The following is a 27,168-nucleotide window of genomic DNA, read 5'->3' on the forward strand; positions in this document are numbered from 1 at the left end:
GACAGCGGTGGCCTCAGCCCCAGCCTGGGCTTGAGGTGTTTGGTTTTCCTTCATGGGAAAGAAGCGGAACGTCTAGCTCACCTAGTCCTATTGCGTGTGGGTGGGGGTGAGGGCTCCTGACGGGAACCTGGGGCTCCGAAATGGAGAGTGGCCAAAGCTGAGGAGTAGTTGACATTGGAGCCCAGAGGCCTCACTTTCTACCTTCAGAACACCCTGGGCCCGGCAACAACGTCTTGGTGTGCTTTTGGCCCGTCTGCTCCTTCGAAGGGAACCCTTCTCCCAATTGCATGTGGACTTGACCTGCCCTATCCCCTTACTTCCTTAAGGACAGTATGATGGGTGCCATCCTCTCCCGGTTCGCACCCACCCCTTTCCTACCTAGGGTCTTTTTAATGTTTATTTGTTTTTGAAAGAGAGGGAGACCGAGAATCCCAAGCAGGCTCTGTGCTGTCAGCCCAGAGCCAGCTGTAGACCTCACACTCAAGAGCCAGGAGCTCATGACTTGAGCACAACCAAGAGTCACATGCTTTATTGACTAGGGAGCCACACAGTCACCCCTTACCTAGGATCTTTTATTCAGACGCAAGAGATAATGTCAGCAATGTGTATAAATACTGTGCTTTAATGAACTCCTTAAATAGAAATGTCAGTGTATAAAATACACAATTGGAAGAGACAGTGTGTCTCCCATACCCACTGCGTGCCCATAGAAAACCAAAGGGAAGAAACAAATTGGAATTAAGGAAGCAGCAAGAGGAGGTGAGAATGAGGTCTGTAGGCCATCGTGTTAAGACTGATGGACAGCATCTCTCACAATTTAACAGCTGGATATCCAAAGGGATAAAATTGCCCTGGAAAAAAGGTAATCATGTTCTAGATTGCTTTTTTTTCTTAATTCCTCAAACCACAAGAAACCTATCTTGAACCAAACAGGACAGGGCAAGAGTTGGAGAAGGTTAGCACCACACACTTGCAACAGAAAGGTCAGTGAGCTTGTTGAGTGCTGGAGTGTCAAAAGCTGAGACAGCAAGACCAGATAAGAAGAATCAGAAGGTTAGAACCCTCCCTCACTCTGGACCACCCTCTGCCATGCCCATAAAAAAGACAGTAATTAAGGGGCACCTGGCTCGCTCAGTCGGTTAAAAAAAACAGTAATTTCAGCGGGATTGGGAGAGAATGGTATTTGGGTCTCTTTTCTTGGAATGATCCTCAGGAGATATTCTTGGTGTCCATTTCCTTAAAAGCTCCTGAAGATGGGATAGCTCATCCTGGAGGCCAGAGATTGTGGGAGCTGAGAGGCCTTTCTGGGGAGGGGGTAAAGAGAGGCAGAGAGGAATATTATTGTAGCTCTAGCTCCCTGTTTCTGAGATCTCTGTCCACTACTGGCATCATTTTTTTTTTTTTTAAGTATAATTAACTACAACATCCTATTAGTTTCAGGTGCATATTCTAGTGATTTGGCATTTTTTATACATTACCAAGTGATCCCCATGACAAGTCTGGTTACCATCACCGCTGGCATCTTTAATTCTCTCTTCCCCCTCCAGCTATGCCTTAGGTTCTACTTGATCTGAGCAACAACCATCTGCATCCCCACCACATACACTCTCCCAAACCTATCCACTTGGAGTCCAATAGGAATGGTACTTCACTTCTCGATCTCCCCAGGCCCTTGCTTTTCCACTCCTAGAAACATTTGCTTTCTTCTGAAACATCTGGTTTAGTAGTCAATTCCATTCTCCCACTCCCAATCCCTGTCTTCCCTCCTCACCTGGACCTCAGGCCTTCCCCTCAAGTAGCAGCGTCTCCACAGCCTGATCTGGGGTCCCAGATATCCAGGCAGCAGCAACCCCGGGGGTAAAGGGCAAGCCCCCCAATGTGAGGGGAGCCCCCACTCCTGATCAGCCAGGCTTTCAGAGGAGATAGCTGCTCGAGGGAGCCAACGAGAAGAGACTGCCAGCAGGGAAGGATTGTCCCGCCAAGGACAGAGCTGATTGAGGGGAGTCAGGGCCCCTCTGGAGAAGAGCCACACAGAACTGGGGGGTCCAGGAACCATGAAGCTTGGCTAAAAGGAAAAGAGAAATCAACTGGCAACCTAGAAACTAGATGACCCCACTTTCCCCAAAATGGGTCAGGAAGGAATGTCTAACTGCCACCTACTCACACTGCATTAGTGATTGAACTACAGGCCTCCCCCTGAGAACTCTATCTTCTCTCCTCATTAGGCTTCAAACTTCAAACTAGGCCTCAGGTCTCATGAAAGTCAATTTTAGGGAAACTTGTAAAATGTATGTAAGAGACAAAAACTAATAAAGATGAGGACAAGAAGGCTGCCCTCTGTGCTATTCTAGGATTTCTGCCTAATCAGGAATGTGAGGGTGTCAGGAACCCTGGCACTGTCATGAAGAGCAAAACATGTGACAGCTACAGAGGAAGTGTGGGGCAGCTTTCCCTGGGGAACTCAGACATGAGTTCATGGGAACTGTGTCTTTCTACTTCTCCTTGTCTAAAAGGATGAGCCTGTGAGAAAGGCAAAGGAATTTAGGAAGTGTAGACATCTCACCTGCTGTCTAGGAAGCCAGGAATCTGGGCAGTGTTCTGGGTCATAGCCAGGATTATGGAATTGTAGTATCTGTTCACTGTTGTAGCGTAAATCCCAGTCCCAGACAGATAGCTGCGAGTTAACAGAATTCCCAGCAGGGGGTTGGCAGTACCCTGGGTTATAGATTTGTGTATAGGAGTTGAACTGGACAGAGAAAACAAGAAAAAGGATGGTAAAACAAATAAAAGAATCCTTTTCCCAAGTCTGTATAGAAATCATGAGACGCTCACCTCTTCCTCTGGGAATCAGATGTAGGGTGAAAGTCCAGTCATGAGAATGGGCACCAACCTCCCCCTTTCCCATCCACAGACCTCACTTTCCATAAATTAAGACTAAACTTCAGAGGGTACTTCTCAAGGAAAAGAAAAGACAAATCAAAACTGGAACTCACTGACCTGTCCACCCTGTTTTCCACGCTCCCAGGGAGTATCTCTCAGGAATGTGAGGGTGTCAGGAACCCTGGCACTGTCATGAAGAGCAAGAAGGAAAAACTCTGAGAATTCAAACTCAGCTGGAAACTGCTGGAGGAGCTGCCAGACACAATCAAGGAAGAGGAGAAACACTGGAGCCTGAGAAGGAGGAAATTAAGAGGTTAGGAGGGATTGTGGGCACCTAAAAGAGGAGGATGACAATGACGAGGGACGAGAGACACAGACAACAGGGCCACTAAGATCAGGGAATGGAAATCCGATTGAGGGTAGTAGGGAGTTGTGGTGCTTCGTTCATCTAGGTCTCCCTTCAAGCTTAGCCTAATCTCAGGAACCTTCTAACCTGATTTCACCTCCAGTGGATTATACTATATAGTTTTCTCATCCCCTTACATCTTTGGTAATACCTCCCCCCACTACTCTCCCAACATGATCTCACCTCTTCACTGGCTCCAGTTACCCCAAGTCGGGTCAGGAAGGGGTGTCCAGCTGCCACCCACTCTCGCTGCACTAGTGATTGGAAGCCAAGCAGTGTTCGGGCTTCAGGGACTGAAAGCAGCTGGACGAGTGAAGAGAGGAGGCCATTGAAATCACGATCACCGCGCTCTGGGTGATAAAGAGGGAGAAGGGACAAAGAAGAGGGGCCACGAAACTAGGGCAGAAGAAAATGCGGAAAGGAAACGTGGCAAGAAGAAGAGAGAGGTACAGAGGGTTAAAGTTTTGGTAGGTAGGATTGAGAGGGCAAATAGAAGAGAAAATAAAGACCTTGAATGATTCAGTCCATAGACTCCACCTGGATTGAAATACCCAGCTTCACGTGCAGGAGGTAGAATCACAAATCTCAAACCAGCTTCTCCATTGTTCTTCCCACCCCAACCCCGGTCACCATCCACTGATGGAAGCACGAGAACAGAAGGTGAATAACCCTACTGTTAGGGACCACAAACTGTAGCAGCACTAGAGCTAGTAGTAGGACTACTACTGTGAGGCACAGGTAGCACTGAAGAATGATTTAGGGCCCATGGGTAGTTCCTAGTAACAGGATAAGGTCCTAGCACTAGAAGAGGACAAGGAAAACTTCTAGGTCTCCCTCCCAGTTGGGTGAGTAAAGGAAAAAGGAAGGAATGGAGTAGGTTAACCCAAGAAACTCACCTTGTAGTACTACAGAGCGAACCCTGGATGTCACTAGGACTGAGATGTCACTGGCCTTTCGAAGACAAGACCTAGTGGGGCAGAGGAGAAAAAGGAGAGAAGAATGATAAGCCTGGAGGAAGGGAGTGATGGGTCATGGGATGGAATAGACGCAGACTCCAAAATTCCGCCCCTTCCTCCTTCTAAGGAGCAGCAAAAAAAAAAGAGTCTTCTTGGGAAACCAAAGAGAAGAGTTAATGGAAGGCCATTTAGGAGTTCAAGTTAACATTAGGTTGGGGAGGGTTGAATTATAAAACATAGCTAGAACATGAGACAGTACCTGACATAATCCAACCATCGTGTTCCTTCCAGGGCTGAGAGCCATTTCTCCTCAGCTGCAGATGAATCTGAGAGAGAGTAGAGGGGTCAGAAGGACAAAGAGATTGGGAGAACTCAGGATTCATGATTCAGGATCTTCTCCTGAGGCTACTAAAATGAATCATACATAGTTGTACAACCTTGTAAATGTAATAAAATTAACCAAACACTTAAGATGGGCGAAGGGTGGGTTTTATGGTATGTAAATTATATGTCAGCCAATAAAGCTGTTACAAAAAAGAGAGAGGATACTTTGAGGTCAGGAAGACAGGAAATCTGAGTCTGTGGGAGATGAGAGTGGAATAGAAAACGAAGGATTGGGCTGCAGGGTTGGTTACTCTTCTGTAACAGGCAAAAGGGGAAAAACCAGGTTAGGGTCAGCAGACCTGGGATGGAGGTAGGGCCCAGAGGTTGTCTCACCAGGCAGGCAGAGGGCCCTCAGCCTCAAGTGGGCAAGTTGGACATCTGCGAGACTAGGCAGCTCATCCACGGTGTCCACCAGGACAACGTCTGAATGCCCAGCCTGAAGCATCGACTCCACTGCTCTGGAAGGGAGGGAGTCACAACGTAAGGGAACGAATCTGCCCTGAACCTCCAACCCTTGATTCTACTCATCAAACCTTCCCTCACCTGATATCCTCCTTGTTAGGGTCGCTGGCTGTATAGAAGCCACCACAGCGGAGAAGATCACTGCCCCCAGGGTGATGCCAGGACAGACGCTTCAGATGGTGGGAGGTTAGGATCACCATGGGAGAAACTCCTAGCCCCACCCTGTCCTGCCCCCACACTGACCTCCCTCAACAATGACCCTCCCTGCCCCTCCCTCCCCCATAATCATCTAATCCCAAACCATCACCCTGCTGCTTATACTGACCGGTCCACGGCCCTGATGGAAGTGGCCAAAGGCTCTCCTGACTTCACTGTCCAGGGTTCGCTTAGGGACCCAGAAGTAACGGGGGAGGCTGTGAAATTGAGAGTGTGTCACAGCTTAGCTCAGTGACCTCGTTATAATGCAACCTGTCATTATCAGGAAGTTGCTTAGGAGGGCATTATTCCCAGGAACCTCAAGTTTGGAGATCTAGGTGGTAAGGGGGAAAGCTTTGTGGATGTCCTTAGAGGCTGGAATTTGTGGGAAGTCCTAGCTTTAGAGGATCTAAGAACTGTGGGAAGATTGGGAGGGCAGCAGGGGTTGGGGTGGACTTGGGGATCACCTGGTGGCTATGTCGAACCTCTCATTGATGGTGCTGACCCTCCAGCCCCTGGCCCCCTGCTTTTTCCGCTCAGCCTCCCAGTCTTCTGATGTCTCCAAGAGGGGAACAGGTGGTTTTCTGGACCCTGTACTCTGGCCTAGGACAGGAGTGAGGCACAGAAAAAAAGGAAGAGGAACCAGAGAGAGCTTCTCAGCTCTTTTGTCTACAGCCAGCCTCTGCTTTCTCAGATTCTTTACCTTTCCCCTACCCTAAAGCACCCTCACTCACCAGCCTTGCTCAGGGGTATCCCTGCATACTGTTGAACTTGACTGTTCTGAGCTCTGGCTTGGACAATGGCCATGGTCACCTGTGGAGGAAAGGACATCACAGCCTTCTGGCTCAGACTGAAGAAGTGTAGAGGATGAAGTGGGGCCCATGTTTGTTCAACTGTCTTTGCCACCAGTAGAGACACAGGACAATAGCAAAGACAGTCGCTGAGGAAGGGAGCTTCCACAGGTCATGGGGCCTGGGTTCAGGAGAACACATCCAGAATCATGGAACCACAGGATGTGAATTCTGGGAAGAATCTCAGGAACAGTCTCATCCAGCCCTCCCTGTTTTTCAAAGGAAGAAACTTGCCCACTGTCACACTCCTGATAATTGGCAACCCCAGGGCTAGAATTCAGGCCCCTTACTCTTGTGCTTTTAGCCTCTCCTTGAGGAGAGAAGCAGACAGAATGATGAGAGGGGTTGTAAAAGATAGGGCAGTAGTGGGAATACCAGGGAAAGGATCCCCAAGGCTCTGAAGAGGAGTCTTTGGGTTGAAGGTCTCTTACCTGAAAGGCTTGAGGCTCTAGTCCTCCAGCCTCAAAAGCAACTCTGAGCAGCCGGAAGTCTCGGCCATGAATGAGAATCTCCTCAGGGATAAATTTAAGTGGGGACCCTGGACGGAGGAGCTGGACTCTGGACAGGCCACTCACTGAAGTCAAGAGTTAGAAAGCAGTGTAGCCATTGGTCAGAGTCCCTCTACAAGGAAGTCTTCCGGCCCATCCCACTCCATCCCTGTTGCCCTCGGAGAATTGAGAAAGGGTGAGCCCCAGTGAGCCCCTTCACAAACACCCCACCACCCACTTACCAGCCTCTAATCGCCCAATGTTGACCAGGGCAAAATCATATTCGCTGCTCAGGGGAGTCTCCTAGAGGAAGCACACGACTGATGCCGAAGACACCTGAAATCTTGCTCATTGTCCTACCCTGGCAACCCCCAACCTCCCAAGAGATAATCCCAACTGACCATCCCTGATACATTCAAAAGACAGCCCTTAAGCATAATTCTCCCTGTCTCACTTGTCTAAATCCTTCTAGACCCCCCAGTCCATTTCTCACTAACTGTCCTTTCCATTGCCCTGTCCATCTCACCTGACTCCGCTGCCATCCACAGGGCTGGAAGGTGACCCTCAAGTTGGTGCAGATCAGAGTTCCAGGCAATTCAGGTTCCAGCCCCTTCCTCACCCCTGGGGCCCATGCTAGGATCTGCTCCCCTACAGGGGAAGAAGGAAAGCTAGGTTATGACTATTCCCAGTGTCGCCCACACTGGTATACACCGAGTCTTCTGAGACAGGAGGATCCAAAGAGGGAAGATTAAGATCCTCCCCTAACCCCACTAGAAAGAAAGCTTAGGAGGGGATCATTTGTATTCTTTTGTACATAGTAGGCACTCAAATACTTATTGGATAAGTAAATGAGAAAAAGAGTAACAGAGTCCAGAAAACAGGGACCATCAAGGTCCATGTTCCCAGTCAGCTCTGGACAGGGAAGAGAGCCAGCCTGAGGCAGAAGCACTTTGAGTGGGTAGAAGAATACAGAGGTATCTTTGGTGAAGTTTGAAGCAAGATTTGAGCAGGATGGAATTTGGAAGAGTCTTTGCAGGTTGGAAGTATTGAAAGGGAAGCTACTACCTGGGAGGCATCCAGAGGCCACGTGACCGTCAAGCTGCTGACTCCTGGGCTCCAGCATCCCAGTCCTCTGGACACACTTTGGTCCAGAGTGCTGCAAAGGGTGTAGGGTTAATCCCCAGGCCTCTCCAATTCTGGGACCTGGGATTACCTCAGCAGCCACCATTGGAGGCCTACACTCAGGCTCTCAGGGGAAACTGAGATCAGTGGCTGCCGGGAAGTTTAGGACCCAGTTGGCAGACAGTAAAGGGAGGGGCTGGTTAATGGGTAATGAGACAATGAACTTGAGACTGTGAAAAAGACAGACCAAGTTCCATCAACCGAAGTTGATATGGGACCACACCATCCTCCTCTAGATCTTTTTCTTACCCCTCTTTTATCTCCCAATCCTCCTCATTCACCCCCTCCTGCCCACGGTCCCCTTCCCTCCCAAGCCCAAGTTTCCTCTCCTTACCCCCATCTCTGGCTCCTCCTTCTGGGGGGCGATGTTGAAACTCTGGCCCCGGCCCCCCCACCACATTTCTCTGGCTCCATCCGGGGACGGAGCCGTGAAGGGTGGGAAACCTTTAGGATGCTCAAGCCCTTTGGGGAGAGGCTGAATCTTGTAGTTGAGAAGAGGTAGGTGAGGGAGAGGGGCAGGGGGACAGCACTAGGGTAAGGAGCGGTTGTGGTGCTTGGAGCTCGATTAGGGGTCTCTTGAAAGGTGTGTCCAACCCAGCCAGAGGAGGCTCCACGGAAACTTCAGTCGACTCTGGAGAGGGCGGGAGAGATGCCCAGCCCCTTAAAGGGGAATACACACAATTTTGGAAAAGTAGAGAGAAAGTGGAGGAGCCTGGAAAAGGTGAGGAAAAACTGGGTGACTGGGGAAAAAAATGCCCAGATTCGTTACCCCAGTCCCAGATCTTATGCTTTCTGTTCACGAGCATTGGAAACTATTTGAGGGGAGCAGTAATGCTGAATATTAACCTGGGATAATTTGGGCTTAATTTTTTTGTCTTCTTAAAGGGTGTGGAGAGGTGGGAGGAATGCAAAAGCAGTTCGGGCCTCTTTACTGCCTCACACCTGGCAAAAGTAGTAGGAAATCGGACCTCGGGGGAGTTTTGCCTGGGGCGGGGGGGGGGGTGGTCCAAGAAATGAGGGAGTTGAGTTAAAGCATTTTGTATATTCTTCTCCAGAGAGCATTAAACATACCTCATGTGGAGGGTGCAGTGAGAATATTGGGGAGAGAACTTGAAATATCTCCAGGATGCAGACACAAGTACAGGTGTGTTTACGTGCAAGTTCTGGGGTTGGGGCAGGCCCAAGGAAAAGATCTTACCCCCCCCCCCCCACCACACACACACACCAGTGGGAAACCAGAGCCCATTCTAGGTACATGACCCCTCCCTGCAACCCAGACACCAGATCTCCAAATTAATGATTCATGTTTAGAACCTTGAAAGTTGAGGGCTGAAAACCTCTATCAGTTCAACAGACCCACCCCCCAACCTTACCCCCTGTAACTAGAGAAGCAGAGATGGGTGGGGAGGACCCTAGGAGGGAAATAAAGGAACTGCAGCTGATGGTGCCTGGGTCGGAAGCAAAAATCTGCATTTAGATGTGAAAAAGACAGGAAATGAAATACAAAGTAGGGGTTAATGAGCTGCTATTTTATTGATTTTGAGTCTGTACAGAGGTAGCAGTCCTTAGGTGGGGGCCCCAGTTTTCCAAAGTGACACTCAACTCTCCTCCCCTCAGCACACACACCCTTCCGGCCTCGGCTTTAAAAGTTCCCTGTCTTGGCTGCTACTATGGAAATAGTGAGGATATTATAAGACAGGAAGTTAATTTGGAACAAAGAGGCATACACCTGCTAGGAAGGTGGCCCAGAAGCCTTATTCTAGAAGTCCTAAAAGCTACCAAGCACCCCCAACCCCACCTACTTTCCATGCGCCTCAATCTCTTGGGGGAAAAAAATCCTTCCCAAGGTTTCTTGCAGTAGGAAGAGCTGTGTAACCACAATTTTTAAATCCCATTATCCACTTTCCTTCTCCCCACCACCCTGCATTCAAGAGCCTCATTCTATTCTTTAATATTTTGAGGTATAGCAGCAGCAGAGGAATCCAGTGGGAAAATATCAAGGGAATGGGAGGAGGTGGAAGGCAGAAAAAAGTGGGTGACTTGGATCAGTGCAAGGAATGCAAAGGGGCGGCAGCTGAGGGCAAAGTCCTAGGAGGACCATCTCTGGGTACCCCACACACTAGTGGAGGTTTTAGTGGATGGAAGGAAGGATGTAGAAGCAAGGGCTGTATCAGATTTTTCCATTTTCAGAATCCTGGTCTAGCTGCAGGTTTGTGCCAAGAGAGAAGGCTGCTGGGAGGGGCAGCTGGAGGAGGGAGGTGGAGCTGAGTGACTCACAAGATGAGTCACAGATCCAGTTATAAGCACAGAAAGAGGCCAAGGTCCTCCCCACCCCCCAGCGCTCTGCACGTTACCCTCGGCCAGTGTCAGCCGGCTTCCGTTCCTTTTCCACCGCCCCTTACCCACGTAGCCAGGGAAGGGCGGTGGCTTGGAGAAAGTCTACGTGAGGGACTACGTCATAAGAAGTATTTCATTACTCAACTTAAGTACAGGGGCAAAACACCCTGCGATTTGCAGGCTGGGTATCCACAAAGTGAGAGGGACAAGAGTGCCTGGACAAGTCACTGAATCTGCAGTTGAAGGGCCTTGGGGGGAGAGGGGGAAAAAATCGGAAAAATCTGGGGTGCAGGTGATTCTGCAGGCCAGGAAGGGGCTTCTAATTGTCTTCTCACGTGTGTCTGGGGCACTGACTGCTTGGAGAAAGAAGAGGACGCAAAGTCCAGAGTAACTGGTGTCCAAGGAACGCAGGGACAATCATCTTAGAACCTCTAATGGGAAAGATGAAATGGGACGAACCTTAGATGTGTGGTTGTTTAGAAAGGAGCAAGAATGGCAAAAGCTAGGTTCTCAGAGATCATTCAGAACCAGCTCCATTTTTCCTGCCTAGGTGTCACCTCCCAAGTGCATAATACGGAGTCACGGCTGATTTTTGTTTTATTGGTCTGTGAGCTTTAGTTTCTCTTAAGAAACTGAGCCAACAGGAGAGGGCTCTGTACAGCACCGAGTTTAACACCATCCCCACTCCATGAAGAGATTGAATCTTTAAAAACATGTTTTTATATAATGTTTTTATTTTGTTGATAGAATCCTGTATGAGGGAAAAACTTTTGATTAAATTTTTTAAGTCTCAACAAAATGAGCGCAGGTTAAGGTAGGAATCTGGAGGCCTATCCTATAGTATACTTGCTGCATCAGGGCTGGGGTGGAGAACGTAGGGTGGAGGGGTAGCGCTGTCTTCAAAGGGGAAAAATAACCCTAAGTATTTCCCTTCTCCAATAAAAACCTCAGTAGACACCCCCAATGCCCTGGATTAAAGGAACTAAGTGCACTTATTTAAGCCTGAGAGATACCATCCCTCAGCAAGGGTTACGGGATCTGCCTCCCCCTTCACTGACGTACCCTTCCTTAACCAAGGAATTCTTGCTCATTTTGGGCCAACGTCACGGACCCCTCTCCTCCCTTCTCCTGAGCACAGTAATTGCATGGGCCTACCTCTCCCCCCACCCCCTCATCTTCCCAAAATACCACAAACCAACCAGAGTCTGTTTTCATTCTCCAGGCATTATTCCTTCACCCTCCATCCCACACAACCCCCTCAAAGAATAAATCAAAGACAGTCTACTCATCCCTATAGAAAAACATCCATGGACTCAGGGTCCCTCATCCTTAGAATGGAGAATTTTTTTTAATGCCTCAATAAATAGTTACCTTTCCAAATTAAACAAAAATAATTTATTTCTGAATAAAAAGCCATAGGGCCCAAATAAAGCCCTGTTTTATCATACTCACCCCTAGGCCACCCCCAGAATTTCCACGGTTTTTATTTGAAAAGAGGCCAAAAGGAATTGAGATTGGTTAGTTTATAAATCAAAACAAAAACAAACATGACACAAAGTTTCTGTTTTTGTTCATTTGTCCTCAGTTTTTAAAAACAAAAGTATTAACTAGAATCTAATAACAAATTAAACCCAAACACAGCAGTCCAGTGGAGAATCAAAACTTTCCTGGTTTTATTCTCTGGGAAAACCCCTGGTCTGTTTCCACTTTTATTGGTCCAGGCCAGAATCCTATGCGGTAGACGGCACCTATGGGAAAGCAGGGTGAGTGTGCAAGGTGTGAGCTGGAGCCACCTGTTGTTCGGGTGCCCTCAGGGGACAGTGTTTCACGAGGTGGTAGTCTCACCAGTGTTGTTCTAACCCCAGAGACGGAGTGAGGTGAGCAAGGCACTCACTTTGGGCACAGAATTTAAAGGGTGCCCCAAAACTCAATAAACCAACCTACTATCTTAGTGCAGTATTTTTTGAAAATCAAGACCAACATAAAAAATCCACAGTATCAAATCCACTAAGTATCAAAATTTTAAAGATAGGATTCAACCTGCTCAATTCAGCTTATTTCCCTCACCCTAATCTCAGTCCCGTTGGATTCTGTCTTCAAGATTTTGGTATTTTATTCATCATGGATATTTTTGCATTATTTTTGAAACACTGTGTTAAAACAGTATTCGTCCTAATTACTGAGATTTTCAATACCCCTTACATTTTGTACCCAAGGGAAGCGCTCATCTCCTACTAGTCCCACCCTGCCCAGAAATATATACATCCCCTCCTTTGGAACCTATCTCCTTTGACCTCATTGCTTCTTTAAAACCATCCTATTTTCAAATAAAAGCCTAAATATTAATAGCTATAGGAAATTATTAAATCAACAGACATCAGATTTAAAAAATAAGTGACCTTCAAGTTTGCTGAGGAGAGAGTAACCTTGCTAAATTGTGAGCAGTTCCAGTGAAGAGGATGGTCTTGATGGGCTTTGTTACCAAGGGGTACGGTGGGATGACAACTTTCCTGATTGGGCAGAAGCAACATATGGCAATTACAGGTCTCCAACACACACATCCAACCCTCGTCCGGTTTAGAGCAAATGTGGGATTACAGTCCATGAGATGGGTTAGGAGTACATATCTCAAAAGAGAAATCCACGTACAGAAAAATAGCCCCAATTAACACTCTGGACACTTAAGTACACTTATTCCCCTTCTTCGTATGCACCCAGGAGTGTATACAATTGCATAGTTGATTTTTTCCCCCAGAAAAAAAAAGGAAAATTGGCCCAGGATAGGTTCTCCAGTTTAAAGCTCTTAGAAATGGTGCTGGCCAGAGTGAAGGCTGGCCAGATTTGTGCTTTGTGCAAAACGCAAAGGGGCTTCCCCTTCTGTGTCCATAGGCCCACTCCACCCCCTGGGGAAAAGGGTTGAGTCAGGGGAAGGGGGAAAACCCAAAGAACATATCAGCTCATTGGGAGGAATCTGTGATCTGTGGTTACAGTTCACTAAAATATATTTCTCTAACTACCTTTTTTATAAATTGCCCCTAACCCCTACCCCCGCGTTTTAACATCAATCCTATTATCAAAAATATGTCTTCTTACAAAGTATTTTTTTAATTATTTTAATAAACTAACCACAGATTAAGGTCAGCTATGGCTTAACAAAAGAAGCCGGGATGTTAAGTTCATTCTCCAAAAGTAGAGAGGAAGGAGAAAGAATCACTTAAATAGGAAAAAACAAAAACAAAAACAACCACTTTTTTAAAACGTTTTTGCTCACTGGGGTCTTTTTCTTTTCCTTAAAAACAAAAAAGTCAAAATAAGTTGCTTTCTACAGAAATGCAGCAGCAGAGGATGGTAGTGTTCTATTTAGGTTTTTGGTTTTGTTTAAAACAGTCCGGCCAGAGGTCTGTCCTGCTCCCACCCTTCCCGGGGTGCACTCAAACCTCACTGTGTGGTTATTGCTAAGTAGTTACAAAAGGATCACCTGTGTTCCCGCTGCCTGGAGAAGATTCAGCCCACACAGCTGCTCTTCTTGTCACTCCTCCCTTCCCCAGAGGGAACTTTTTTTATTTAAATAAAATTAAAGTCGTTTAAAAAAAAAACCACAATCTTAACTTAGCTGAGGCTCAGCCCTCAAAAAGGATGAGGAAAAGATAGAGGGCGATCAGCAAGACTGTTTAGAAGGAAATAAAACTCGAGAGGAAAAGGATTCCCCTTTGAAGTTCTTCCCTTTCCCATCTCAACAAACCAATTTCAACTAACCCCCTCCTAATAAGCACCTGTGAGCACACATTACTGCCTAGTCTTTCCAGATCCTTCAGGAGGAAGAATTTATCCAACCCTAATTCCTACCTTAATTCAAACCAATAGCAAATTTATCTAATTTCCCAGTTTCCCTCCACACTCCCAACTCCACCGTCATGTGCTTTTTTCCAACCTACAAGGACTTTGGTCTGTTTTTTCTTTTATTGACTGAGAACCTCCTTTGCCTGCTCCCCCCCCCACTTCTGCCCACCTCCCCACTCCCACACACTAAACCTTCCCCTTTCCCTTAGGTCCTGGGGTGTACCCAAGCAGTTATGAGACAGAATCAGCATCTCCCCGCCCCACCCCATACTTCCTCAGTCCCATCAAGATTGGCAAAGGACCAGTGGAGCCCTCCAGGCACCGTCTGGCCCTGCCCTGCTCTTGCCAGCCTGGCAGCTCTCGAGCTGAGGCGAGCGCGCACCCACTTCAAAGTTTCCAGCCAGGCTCCCACCAACGTTTCTGCATTTGCCCCATTTGCATGGGGGCTGGGTCTTGATGAGCCAATTAGTGGAGCTTAACTCTCTTTGTTTAGCCCCCTTGCCCTCCAAGGTTCCCCCACTCAGAACCTGTGCACCAGCAGCTCCCCACCGGGTTCCCGCTCCCTCCTCCTCAGTTCTTCCCTGTAACAGCAGGAGCAGAAGTTGTTTGTCTCCGGGTGTCCATAGAAGCTGCAGTTCGGTTGTTTGCATTTGGTCTGGGCCGGAGGAAGCCCCCGGGGACCTCCAGCCCATCCATCTGGCTCAGGGGGCTCTCTGTAGCCGTTGCTATAGGAATCAGCCACGCGGAAGGGGAGCGGTAACAACGCACCCCTGTGACCGCCATCCTTGGAGTGACTGCCTGGCTCCAGAGAAGGGATGCAGTCCTGATGGGGGTAGGGTCGCCCTGGAGGGCACTGTCTGGGGAAGGTGGCATATGGTGGTAGGCCTCCCCCACAAGGACCCCCTGCCAGCTGCCGCCGGGGCTCCTGGCAGTGGACCCCAGCCCCTGTAGACCGAGGGACAGTAAAGCCCCCAGGGTAGCCAGCAGAGAATGCCATCGCCTTGGACTCTGCTGGAGGGGCAGTCAGCAACTCCTCCCCACCATCTGGCTCTGGCTTTTTGGCTGGAGGAGGCCCGCCGCCTAGCCCTCCATTCAGGAGCTTCCTCTCTGCTTCCTTCTGTTTCTGCTCTGCCAGGAATCGCTCTTCGGCATCAGAAAGGTAGCGCTGGATCATTTCCTCCTGATACTGATGACGGTGACCCATCTTCAGGGTTCCAACAAAAATAAACTTCCCCTCCCCTTGCATTGCAATCCTCATGATGCTCAGGCTTTGCATCACCTCCTGGCTATACTTGCTCCCTCCGTTACCGACAGACTCCGCCGTGGGCTTCTCAGACACAGGCCCGTCCCCAGCTGCCTCCTCCTTGCCCCCCTTCCAGCTCTTCAGGGAGTTCTTCTTCTTCTTCTCCAGTGTCTCAGTGCCGCTGCTTACCCCCGCCCCTGCTCCCATCCCTCCGGGCTTAGAACCCTTGCTGTGCATCAGGCCGCCCATGTTCTTCTTGAGCTTGCTGCCCAAGGTTTTGCCAAAGCTGCCCAGTTTGTTAGCCACGGAGTCTGCTCTCTTCTTGTCTTTCTCTCGACCTCGTTTTGCCTTCTCTTTCCGCTTGCTGCCCTCATTGCTCGTGGAACTGCTGCCGACGGACTCTTTGTCTGATTCCCCAGACTCAGGAGTGGACCGGGGCTCATCTCCAGCTGAGGCTGTGGGGGACTCAGGTTGGGCCAGGGGAGCCTGAGGGGAAATTAGAGCAGTGTTATGGTTGTCCCATTGGTCTGGTTGAGGGAAGTCCCTGGGGACCCCTAGCTCATACCTCTGGCTCATGGGACTCGCTGCAGTGTTGCTACAGGCATTAGCCAGGTGGAAAAGGGCTGCTAACCCCCCTATAAACCCCATCCCTGGAGAGCCTGCCTACTTTCAGAGAAGGGCTGCTGTCATGGCAGGTGAGGGGTTACCTAGGAGGGCACTGTCCTTTCTCAGCTCCGGTCAGCTCTCCCATGGACCAGGGAGCGATGTGTCTACTAGCTAACTTTTACCTCGCCCCCGCAATTTGACTCCCTCCTGTAATAAGGAGATGTCAAAGTGAAGCCTGAGGCTCTTCTGCAGCAATGAGCAACTAACACAATACACGGCCTCTGGGTAAGGAGGAAGAATATCCATAGACACTAGAGTGTGTCCTTTGTTATAAATTTCTCTATACCAGATTCTGCCCAGAGGTAATCTCAACAAAGTCTTGACTAACCATAGCCAGGTCTGACCATTCTGCATCCCCCCAACTTTTAGACATTCAGCACTGGAGTCCGTCAGTTTGCCTTTGCTCCTGTGTTCCTGCTCTATGCATAATGATGACAGCCTCCCGAACCTCCTGGATCGAGATCTCTTAAGCTATTCTGTCTCCTCTGGTACCCACCACCACAGAGGTCTATATATACAAGGCTTGGGACAAAGTAATGACCATCTCGAGTTCACCAAAGTATCTAGGAAACTTTTCTTGAAGAATGTGTTTTAGTATCACAAAGTAGAGCTTGGCTGGTGAGGAGCTATGGAAAACAGAGGGCACTAACAGATAGAAAGGCAGGAAAAAGTGTCTTTTGGAACTTACCCAGTTATTCCTAACCTTGAATTACAAGCTATCATTCGGAAGGGATTCAGAAGGAGACCACCACTAGGTCTCCTTGGCTTCCCTTCATTGCAAATGAGGGCGCAGAAGTCCTCACCTGTGCATCAGAGGACACTGGGATCCACTTCACATTCATGTAGCCATGCAGCAGGTGCAATTTGACCTCTAGGGACAGGATTACACTGTGAGGAGGAGAGAAAGAATTAAAAACATACTGTGACCTTTAAAAGGCAAAGCAGTATGAGCCAGCTGGGAGATAGGATGGGAGAGGGCTACATGGCTTGGGACTCTGATGAGGTTGGGTTTGAATTCTAGGTCCACCAATTAGTGTTTCTATGGCCCGGAGGCAAGCCACTTCACCCTCCCTAAAACTCAGTTGGGGTTGATAATGGGTGTAGATAACATCTACCCTGTAGGGTTGTTATGAAGATTAAAACAGTATTTGGAAAGGACCCAGGATAATGTCTGGAATACAGGAAATACTAAACAGTAGCCATTATTACTGCTGCTAGTATAAATATTAAGAGGGAGTTTTTGATAGGTAGGTGAGAACATACTTTAAAAGCCATAAACTCTGAATTTTTAAATCAAACCCTCTCAACTGGATCCCCAGGGTCAGGGAACCCAAAGAAGGAAACACTGTGTCAGAGGGAAGGGCAGAACTTTTATATTCATACACTGTTCCCTGGAAGCTGTGGAGGGCTCAGGTAGAAAACTAAACCCACTGGGGGGCTTGGGGGAGGGTGACGGGCAGGGAGAACAAATCTTTCTGGCTATTTAAATTCCAGAAAGGCAACAATCCAGAGCAAACCACTTTGGCCAATTATTTAAAAACCCCTCTCATGGGGCACCTGGCTAGCTCAGTCAGTACAGCCTGCGACTCTTGTAAGTTTGAGCCCTGTGTTAGGTGTAGAGATCACTTAAAGGGTAAAATCTTTAGGGGCGTCTGGGTGGCTGAGTCAGCTGAGTGTCCAACTCTTGATTTCAGCTCAGGTCATGATCTCATGGTTCATGGGTTTGGGCCCCGAGTCAGCCTCTGCACTGGCAGTGAGGAGGCTGCTTGGGTTTCTCTCTCTACCTCTCTCTGCCCCTCTCCCATTCACTCACTCACTCACTCTCATAAATAAATAAATAATCAATCTTCAAAATTTTTTTTTAAAATAGGGGTGCCTGGGTGGCTAAGTCGGTTAAGCGTCTGACTCTTGATTTCAGCTCAGGTCATGATCTCATGGTTCATGAGATCAAGCCCCGCATCCAGCTCTTCGCGGCATAGGGCCCGCTTGTAATTCTCTCTCCCTCTCTCTCTTGCCCCTCCCACACTCATGCGCAGGCACGCTCTCTCTCTCTCTCTCTCTCTCTCTCTCTCTCAAAATAAATAACCTAAATTTTTTTTTAAATAAATAAATAAACACCCTCTCACTTGGGCTAGGAAAAAAGTGTGATTTGATTTTTTTTTTTTTTAATGTTTATTTTTGAGAGAGAGACAGAGTGCGATCGGGGGAGGAGCAGAGAGAGGGAGACACAGAATCCGGAGCAGGCTCCAGGCTCTGAGCTGTCAGCACAGAGCCCGATGCGGTGCTGGAACTCAAAAACCGCGAGATCATGACCTGAACCGAAGTCAGACGCTTAACCGACTGAGCCCCATGATTTGATAATCTTGATTTTCTGATCACTGTTTGGGAGACTGTGGGGTTTAACAGCAGAACACCCTTCATAGTATAAGGAAAGACCAAGTTGAGATCCCAGATTCCCATCTCTTTCGTGGGAAGACAAGGCAAGCTGCATGTTGCAAGACTCCTGGTGCCCAATACGTCCCCCACTTTTCCATCTTCCCCAAAACACTGGAGTCAAGATGTAACTGTCTTCCCTGTGGGCTGAGGAGAAACTCCCAGGGAAATGGATGCTTTTTGTGGAAGAGGCTGCAGCCACCTAGCAGGTGGGCCTGCCTCACCTGGCCAATCGGACGTTGTCACTGTCATCTCTGCCCCACTCCCAGCCCTTTCCAGGGTCCACAGCAAAGTGCAAGGGCAGCAGCTTATGCTCCGAATCCGTGAGTGGGATCACAGCTGGGGAGGAAGAAACATGTCGTCAAGGAGTCTTCTTGAGGAGAGAGGAAGGCAACTGAACACAAACGAACTTCATTAAAAAGGAGGCTGAATTGTATCACAGGTCTCTAATGAGCTCGCTTCTCAGGTTTCACAAGTGAAATCCCCAGGCATTAAAAATGAACAGACTGGTTTCCCCTTACGAGCCAGCACACAATTTAGGCCACTAATCTCCATGACTCCCCAGCAGTCAGTCAAGGAACACTCACGATGGTCTTGCCAGTTAATGTGGGTTCGAGGAATAAGGCAAATACAGCAAAGCATCACTTGGAAGGTTCTGTGTCCTTAATACATTCGCTCTTTACTCCAGAATGGGGAGCAGTAAATACAGGCAGGTTACTGTGTTCTCCCCAAAGCTGTTCTTAAAAACAGTATTTATTTTTAATTTAAAAACCCCGGTTTATCTTTAGCTTAGTAAAACCATATCAATGTGCGTGGTCTGGGTTTGCATGTCACTTAATTCTTTCCTGCTACATTCTCTCCCATTTCAGTTTCTCCAAGTGAGAAGAAAGCACCAAAAGACACCACAGACACCAACACTGCATTCAGCACCTTGTTCCTTGGCGGTCTCCTTCTGCTCCATGGACACAAGTGCAGAAAAGTGGGCCTGATCATAAGCGAGCACCAGAGGGGAGCGGTGACACTGGCTGGCTGGGACCTCCAAAGGCAGATAGATTCCCCCAAAGGGAATAGGGGCAAATGCTGCAGCAAACCACAAAGATTGTTATTCAGGATGTGTTCCTGCCTACAGGGTAATCCCCACACCCACTCTACCAAGTGAGTTCCTCCCCTTTCATTAATTCTAACCCCCTGTTCATCATTCTTTCCTAAGAAGCCTCATCAATTAATCCCAACCACTTTGCTCTTAATCTCTTGAGAGTTTTGCACTGTTCTCATGTATACCTTGCTTCTCCCCAGGGGTCTACGTAGCCCCTTCCTTCCCTCCTCCCAGTGCTCAGCCAAGGCTCTGCAAACAGAAGGTGCTCAGGGCATGAGGACTGACTCACCTTCCCCACCAGAGTCCCTCAGCATGGTGTCGGCCACAACAACTATGGGCCTCCTAAGTACATGCGCAAGGACAAAGACGTGGAATTCTTCTAGGCTCTCATACACGGGCTCCTCTGAGCTCTCCACCCTAGAGTTACAGGAGAGGAGATTGTGGAAGGGAAGGGGAAGAAAACACAACAAGACGCCCTTGAAGATCAGTTGTGCAAAGACAAAAAAGAGGAATGTCCTTTCCTGGTTTTCTCATCTTAAGGCTGCCACGGACATATCTGATTATGTTATGCTACCATGGCTATTTCTAATCCCATTTCACAGATGGGGAAATCCAAGAAAAGAGATCTGAAGGCCCTAAAGTTAAAGTTGTATTAGGAATCTGGAGGTAATCCCTCTGCTAAAACCAATCTTGTTCAACAGCCTTCCCCAATTCACTTTACGCTATAGCTCAGTACACAGCTGTGTAGTTCCGCTTTACCCACTACAACCACCCACATACCATATGCATCATGTCCTACACAAACAAAAGAAACAAAAATTCCTCTTCCAAGGTCCATTCCGTGAAGAACAGTATCTCACCTCACCATCTACCTAGTAGCCTAATCAGAAATCTGGGAAATATTTACCCTTTAATCTTCAGTTAATCACCTGGCTTGACCAATTCCATCTCTTCCGTGTCTCTTGTATCTACCTCCTCTGGCCTGTCTGCAGTCCACTGCTTAGTCACACCCATGGCCCTCTCTCCTGGATTCCCACAACTGTACCCAGTCTCACTGCCCTCCACTTCTCCACCCACTCTGCTGGCAGTATGTTCAAATACATGACTTTGGCTCCCGTCACTCGCATGCGCACAATACAGTGGCTTCCTGCCCCCTGAAGCAATGTTATTCAACACTGGGTGCTTGGGACAGATGCAGATTTCTGGGCCTGAGCTCAGTCCAACTCAACTGGACTTCCTTAGAGTGAAGGTCCCCAAATCTGCATTTAAAAAAATTTTTTAACGTTTATTTATTATTGAGAGACAGAGAGAGACACAGCATGAGCAGGGGAGGGGCAGAGGGAGGGGAAGACACAGAATCTGAAGCAGGTTCCAGGCTCTGAGCTGTCAGCACAGAGCCCGACGCAGGGCTCGAACCCACAAACCGTGAGATCATGACCTGAGCCAAAGTTGGATGCTTAACCGACTGAGTCACCCACCCAGGCGCCCCTCCCAAATCTACATTTTAACAAGTCTCCCAGATTATTCTTATGCACAATAAAGTTTGGCTAGGTTATCATTTTTAACTTTGTGTTTCAGAAAATTTCAAAATTTTAAACATTCACAACTAGAAAGAATATTACACCTAGACTTTCATGTGTCCATCACCCAGCTTCAACAATTATAAAACACATGGTCAAGGTTGTGTTCACCTAGACCTTGATCTATTTCCCTGTTAACTCCCACCCACACCCCCACCCCACCAGATTATTTTGAATCAAATCCTAGACATATCATTTCATCCATAAAATTTCCAGTTTCTATCTCTAAAAAATAAAAGACATTTAAAAACAACCACACAACCATAAATATCACATTTCAAAATTTTAACAATAATCAAACATGTAGACATTGTTTACATTCCCCCAACTGTCATAAATGTCCATAGGTTCCCACTAGTTGATTTGTCTAAGTGTCTTTAAACTTAGGTTCCCTTTCCCTTTCTATTTTCCTTGCAATGTATTTATTGAGGAAAGAGAGTTGTCTGTCCTGAAGTTTCTCAACATCTGGATAGGATATGGTTTTAATTCCTTAACATGGCACAACAGAAACCTCAGCATAGCACACGAAACTGTGGTTACCCAGCCTAGTCTATCACTCTATACTACATACTCTGTATTCTGGCAACGCCAAACTGCTTGTAGTTCCTAGAACATACCATGCTGTTACACCCTTCTTTGCCCTTGCGATGCCCCCTCTCTTTCCTTCTAACAATCCTCTTGGCCTCAAGTTCTTTGGACACTGAGGACTCAGTAAAGATTATTTTCTACTCCCCCACTTAGCCATACTTACCCACCACAGTTGGCTCCGTTGGTACCTAGATGCGTGCGGGGTTCACTCGAGGCAAGCTTGATCAGCTCATTCCATTCCTTCTGCCACTCATCCTCTGTGTAAACCAGCCCTGACTGTGTGAAAGACAGGCAGGAGAGATGAAGCAATTAGAGGCTAGGTTCTCAAGGCAGTAGCTGTTCAACTCAGTCACACTGTCCCACTGCCTACTCTCTTGGCCTTGGCTTATAATGTGTACTACAAAGTCACAACTCTTCTCCCTTTCCTAGTCAAGATCCACAGAAGTTTCTGCTCTCTCTCACACTTCTTCTTCCACTCTTTTCTAGCCCATTGCGGTCTAGCTTCTGTTTCTTTCCTCAGCCTACGCGCCTTACCCCATTTACATGACTTCACCTAACCGACTCTGGCAAAGGATAATGACCTTCTAATTCCCAAATTCAGTGGATTCTTTGGTTCTCATCTTTCTCAGCCTTCACACAGATTTCAACTCCTTGTTAAACTTCCTTTTCCTTTAGCTTCCACAATACTACTTTCTCCTGTCTCTCTCAACTCTGTCCACCCTAGCAATATTGGTGTTGTGTCAACAATATCAGCAGCCTTGCTCCCTTCTGGGTGATTTCTTCTACTGCCATAATCTCATCTACTGCCATCTATATGCTCAGGACTCTAAAATGTCCCCTCCAGTCCAGACTTCGTCTTAATTTCTATATTCATATCCAGCTGCCTACTGAAGATGGCTACCTGCCCATGACTATCTCAAACTCTATGGAGTCAAAACTGAACTCCTACCTCTTCCAACACCCCACTCTTCCTCCTGTATCCCTGCCTTAGTGAAGAGCACAGAGTAACAGCCAAACACCCAAGCTAGAAACCAGGGAGGGTACCAAAGACTCCCCTCCTTGTACCCATTCCACACCTGGATTCCTTAGTCAACAATGATAAAGCATGAACTACTGTGATGGACCCTTAAATGGTATCACTACTCCAATCTGCATTCTTCTCATCCACCTCCTACAATGCTAACAGAAAGATTTTTCCAAAATTAAAATCTGATGTTTGCGTCCTGTCACAAATTCTTTTCAGAACCATCGTTACCTACTAGATATAGCTCAAACTCCATAAGCATAGCATACAAAGTCCACTTCCTGGCCCCTACCCACCTCTCGAAGGCATCATTTAATTATCTGTAATTCCTTGAATGCACTGTGTTACTTTGTGCTTGAGCCTTCGTCTAGCTTGTTCCTTGTCTGGAGCAGCCTACTCCCTGCCACCTGGTGAACAGTTTCTCCACTGTCAGGACAGAATTCAAGTATTTTCTTCTCTATAGCCTTTCCTAAATCTTCCGGGTAGATCCACTCCTGCCTTTGTGGTCTCCCTCCTCAACTGCTATATAGACTTCATCACAGAAACCATAACCTGTTACCTTGGTGCAATTATGTATTTACATGTCGGTCTCCTACTACTACTCTTACGGGCCAGGAGCACATTTTAGGCAACATGCTAGTGCCTATGATGTGATCAGTAATCAAGAAATGCATGCTGAATGAAACTATAATTTTTAGCAAAGGAATGGGAGAAGTGATACAAATAATTTAAAAATATCATTTGGCTTTAGAATATACATGATAATTTGGAAGATGAGTCTGTGTTGTTAATTGTATTTGGCTTACGCTAATATTTACATGAGTTTATACTGCTTAAACACACATTGACAGAGTAGAAAGAGTCACACTGGAAACGTGAAGGGCATGAGGAACAAATTTTAGAATTAAAGAGCTGTTATAAGCACATTTAATCTTAATAACAAAAAAGTGACAAAGCTATTTTCTGTTTGTAAAATTCTGTAACAAAGTTTTCTATTAAAAATAAAAAGAACAATGCACAGGCAATACATACTGGGTGCTCTGGTCCCTCTCCGTCTTCCTCTCACCTATTTCAGCTTCCTGTTTTTATACACACAGCCACTAGATGGTGTACCCTTCTAGCCTGAGAATGTACTTATTGGTTTTTTTTTATTTTTTTCTTTTTTTAAGTCTATTTATTTAAACAATCTCTACACTTGACGTGGGGCTAAACTCACAGCCCCGAGATCAAGAGCCACATGTTCTACTGACTGAGCCAGTCAGGCACCCCATCCTCACTGAATTGGTTGACACCAATTTCAACACAAAACAAGAAGCCCTGAGAAATCAAAACCAATTTAGTTTGTGTGGTATTTGGTCCTGATTACCCCCCAGTCCCTCACACCTCCCTCCATTCCCACATCCAAGGTGCTGTATAATACTTTAAATGGTCTCAACTAAAACACTTTTCTAGGCCACATTTTCAGTATCAAACTTTTACTTAATAGCTAAATGCTCTAGTCTGGCCTTCTCTGGACTCTGGAGTAGGCAAATGTAAGGTTCGGGTATGGAGTGAAGTCAGTGGTGAAGAAGGCCGGTTCTCGAGGCCGGTTCTGGCTCAGGACAAAGGAGCTCTCCACGAGGTCCGTGTCAGCTAACCAGGGAGCGTGGGATTCGGTGGTAGTGAAGAGGGCCGTCCACTTGGCCTCACCCCTGTGTGTCTATTTCCCCTCAGGAATTCTCTGGGGAAGACTGGGTGATCAAAGACAGCACTCTGATCTTAATACTATCCTAATTTTAACGACGGTTCTTTGTTTTTAAGAAAGAAACATGACACATTCTACCTACATATTTTAATCTTCAGGACATAAAATTCTAATAACTAAAAAAAACAAAACAAAACAGAACCTCTTAGTTCTATACAATGGCCAGTTATTACACAGCAATAAAAGGTGACAAGAAAGAAGATGGAAAGAAAAAGGAAAGTTTCTGAAAAGACAATCCCATATTTAGGCCAGAGCACCCAGCCATAAAAATGGCCAAAAAAAAAAAAAAAAAAGACACACAAAGAGCATGAGATAAACACAGAAGACAGAGAAAACCAGAGGAAAAGGAAAGAGGGAGACCTGTTATCTTTATGGAAATGTACAGAATCATTATTATATTAAAGTGAGGGGTCGGCAAACTCTTTCATTGTTCTGTCATAACTGCCAGTCAATCTTTTAGGCTTTGCGAGCCATATGCAACTACTCTATTCTGCTGCTGTTCTAGTCTACATGAGGAAAGCACTTAACATAAACAAACACACATAAATGAATGGGCAGGGCTGTGTTCCAATAAATTTTTCTTCTTCTTTTTTTTGTTTTATAAAACCGTGGGTGGGATTTGTCCCACAGGCCATAGTTTGCCCAACCCCTGTTATGGGGATGGAAAGTACACAGAAAATACAAACAGTCCATTGTTACTTTCTTATACAAAAGCAGTCTCAACATCTGCTGAACCCCTGAAAAGTACAATTAAAACTCAATTTAACAGGCATGTTTTTAAGATTTTCAAACAGAGTACATGAAAAGCAAATAGTACATACAGCCAACAACATTTTTAAGCATTTAACATTTTTATAAGGATTGAAAACACAGAAGTCCTTAAAAATTGGTCTAGCCTTATTAGAGGCCAAAAAACCCAAAACAATACAAAAATCCTGTGGACTTGTCATTATCTTATTTTGCAAAAGACTGCTACTGAAGGCTTCCTGAGCACCTACCCGATGAGAAGCACAACATTAGCTACCTCCTCTATAGGTCTCGGCTTCCCCACACTAGTTCTCGTGACTGTATCAGGCAGGCATCGGCCCTATGGCATCGTCTGCATTTTCTACAATTTCCAGGATTACAAGAGGAGCGCCAACTGATTAAACCCCAGCAGACACTGCCTACTGGGAAGCACAGAGCATTTTGTGTAGCTAACTCTGGGGAGTAAGGTGCTCCCACCCAAACTCCTTCACCTCCTTATTCTGCTGTGTTTGCTGCCACCTCCAGCGCCGTTTTAATGCTTCCTTCTCAGCTCCTTTCTCCATCAGTGCATACAAAGCTTTACGCAACATCAAGTCCCGATCATGGAAACCCCACATGCCTGTGGCAAGGAAACATATCAGTAGGACACTTTACCATGACTTCACACCACTTATTAATTATGATGCACATACCCTACCATGAAGGAAATCAGGCTGAAGGCCAGGTTCAAAGAACCCACTGTGACATAGAGGAGAGCGACTTAATCATGAAAGAAAAGATGTTCCCACTCTGGAGGTTCAGGAACTTCGAGAACTTAACAGTGGGGGAATATACCACGTCCTACAAACTCCTGATAGAGAGCCCCTTATTCCCGACATAAGTCCAACAAACTAAAATACAGGGTAGCAGCAGATAAGATGGGTCTGGCACATGGCCATCAGCATCAAAGCTGGAGGGATGGTTGGAAAATGAAGACTTTTTAAAGATCTAAGACAAAAGACACTGAATTATAAATAAGTTGTACAATTAAAGTAAGCAAATATCCCAGAAACCGATGAAAACACATCTTTTTTATATACCAGAAGAGTAAGCATTAAGTAGAATGATATCCACACATAGTTCTATAGCGCTTGTATGCTTGCTGCTCACTACTTCTGGGGGGCAGCTCTTGGAGCGGGGCCCATGCTAAGTCCTGGCTTCTCCATATGTCCTCTGAACGAGGCTGAAAATCCAGGGCAGAGCTCTCCTCCATCCCGTACCGCATGCCCATGTGCATGTGCACACACACGAGCGCGTATACGAGCACGTACACACGCACTGTATCATTACTTCTGCCTAAGATCAAGGTTAGCCTGATCAAGTCCTGCACATGAGATTTAATTCTATTGCTTTCGGAGGGTATGGAACACCATCTTCAAGACTCACCTAGGGAGGCTGCATGGAGAAGGCAGTTTCCATCCCCAGTAGTTGCCAAAGGAAGCAGCCTCTGGCAGGTAGGGTCCACACTCACCCACCAGTTCAAACGCCCTACAGAAAAAGGAGGAAACGGAGAGGAGCAGATTATCCTTCCCACCCCCTTGCCCTCAAACAACTCCCAACTTGCCTCCACCCAAACTTGGGTAGGAAGCCTACCCAGAATAAAATCATCTCTGTTTGTCTTTATACCTTCGTCACTTACACCTAGTCCATCAGAAGCTGGAGAGCATGATTGGTTAGATCAGCAGTTGTTACACGGGGACCACTGATCTCATCAATACCCAAGGGACATTTGGCAGTATCTGGAAATATTTTTGGTTGTCACAATTGGTAGGGGGGATGCTACTGGCATCTAGTGGGTAGATGCCAGGGAGATTGCTAAACGTAATATAATGTACCAGGCAGCTCAAACAACAAAGAATTATCTGGTCCTAAATGTCAACAGTGCTAAGATTGAGCAACTCTGCGTTAGATGAGGAGGCCAAAGTCACAGGTTGAAATCTGTGTTGGCTACTTGGTCTGGCTCTGATTCCTTCACTCTGCTCCGGAGACCAGGGAATATTGTGCCAGTGAATCTCAGCACAAACCCA

The 27,168-nt window shown here is 46.9% G+C and overlaps 2 protein-coding genes across 16 annotated transcripts in view; both read right to left on the reverse strand.

Annotated features, from left to right (window-relative positions):
* Nucleotides 1-604: 604 nt before the first annotated feature.
* MTMR11 (myotubularin related protein 11) lies at nucleotides 605-8,398 on the reverse strand. 4 transcript variants are annotated; one of them, XM_007088041.3, is made up of 17 exons: nucleotides 8,139-8,398; nucleotides 7,688-7,778; nucleotides 7,149-7,270; nucleotides 6,865-6,925; nucleotides 6,566-6,708; nucleotides 6,018-6,096; nucleotides 5,751-5,886; nucleotides 5,414-5,501; nucleotides 5,170-5,258; nucleotides 4,960-5,084; nucleotides 4,502-4,568; nucleotides 4,183-4,253; nucleotides 3,470-3,636; nucleotides 2,998-3,171; nucleotides 2,564-2,746; nucleotides 1,772-2,065; nucleotides 605-1,304 (listed from the first exon to the last, which is right to left on the reverse strand). In XM_007088041.3, exons 1-17 carry the CDS (start codon nucleotides 8,202-8,204, stop codon nucleotides 1,158-1,160), a joined length of 2,103 nt encoding a protein of 700 aa, XP_007088103.1. In that variant the 5' UTR covers nucleotides 8,205-8,398; the 3' UTR covers nucleotides 605-1,157. The 4 variants fall into 4 exon arrangements, with proteins under 4 accessions (XP_007088103.1, XP_042849929.1, XP_042849928.1 ...); XM_042993995.1 differs by lacking the exon at nucleotides 8,139-8,398 and having other exon boundaries at nucleotides 605-851; nucleotides 1,123-1,304; nucleotides 7,688-8,029; XM_042993994.1 differs by lacking the exon at nucleotides 8,139-8,398 and having other exon boundaries at nucleotides 7,688-8,029.
* A 4,840-nt stretch (nucleotides 8,399-13,238) lies between these two features.
* Nucleotides 13,239-27,168, reverse strand: part of OTUD7B (OTU deubiquitinase 7B) — a 52,372-nt gene continuing 38,442 nt past the window's right edge. For all 12 annotated transcript variants that reach the window (XM_007088042.3, XM_042993999.1, XM_042993998.1 and 9 more), the window contains 8 exons: nucleotides 26,528-26,629; nucleotides 25,594-25,721; nucleotides 21,751-21,863; nucleotides 19,709-19,836; nucleotides 19,254-19,403; nucleotides 18,548-18,662; nucleotides 16,694-16,778; nucleotides 13,239-15,710 (listed from right to left, as the gene is read on the reverse strand). In XM_007088042.3, the coding sequence (XP_007088104.1) occupies nucleotides 14,502-15,710; nucleotides 16,694-16,778; nucleotides 18,548-18,662; nucleotides 19,254-19,403; nucleotides 19,709-19,836; nucleotides 21,751-21,863; nucleotides 25,594-25,721; nucleotides 26,528-26,629 (2,030 nt within the window). In that variant the 3' untranslated portion in view covers nucleotides 13,239-14,501. The remainder of the gene's footprint in view (nucleotides 15,711-16,693; nucleotides 16,779-18,547; nucleotides 18,663-19,253; nucleotides 19,404-19,708; nucleotides 19,837-21,750; nucleotides 21,864-25,593; nucleotides 25,722-26,527; nucleotides 26,630-27,168) is intronic.

Source organism: Panthera tigris, chromosome C1 (genome assembly GCF_018350195.1).
Source record: "Panthera tigris isolate Pti1 chromosome C1, P.tigris_Pti1_mat1.1, whole genome shotgun sequence".
NCBI lineage: Eukaryota > Metazoa > Chordata > Mammalia > Carnivora > Felidae > Panthera > Panthera tigris.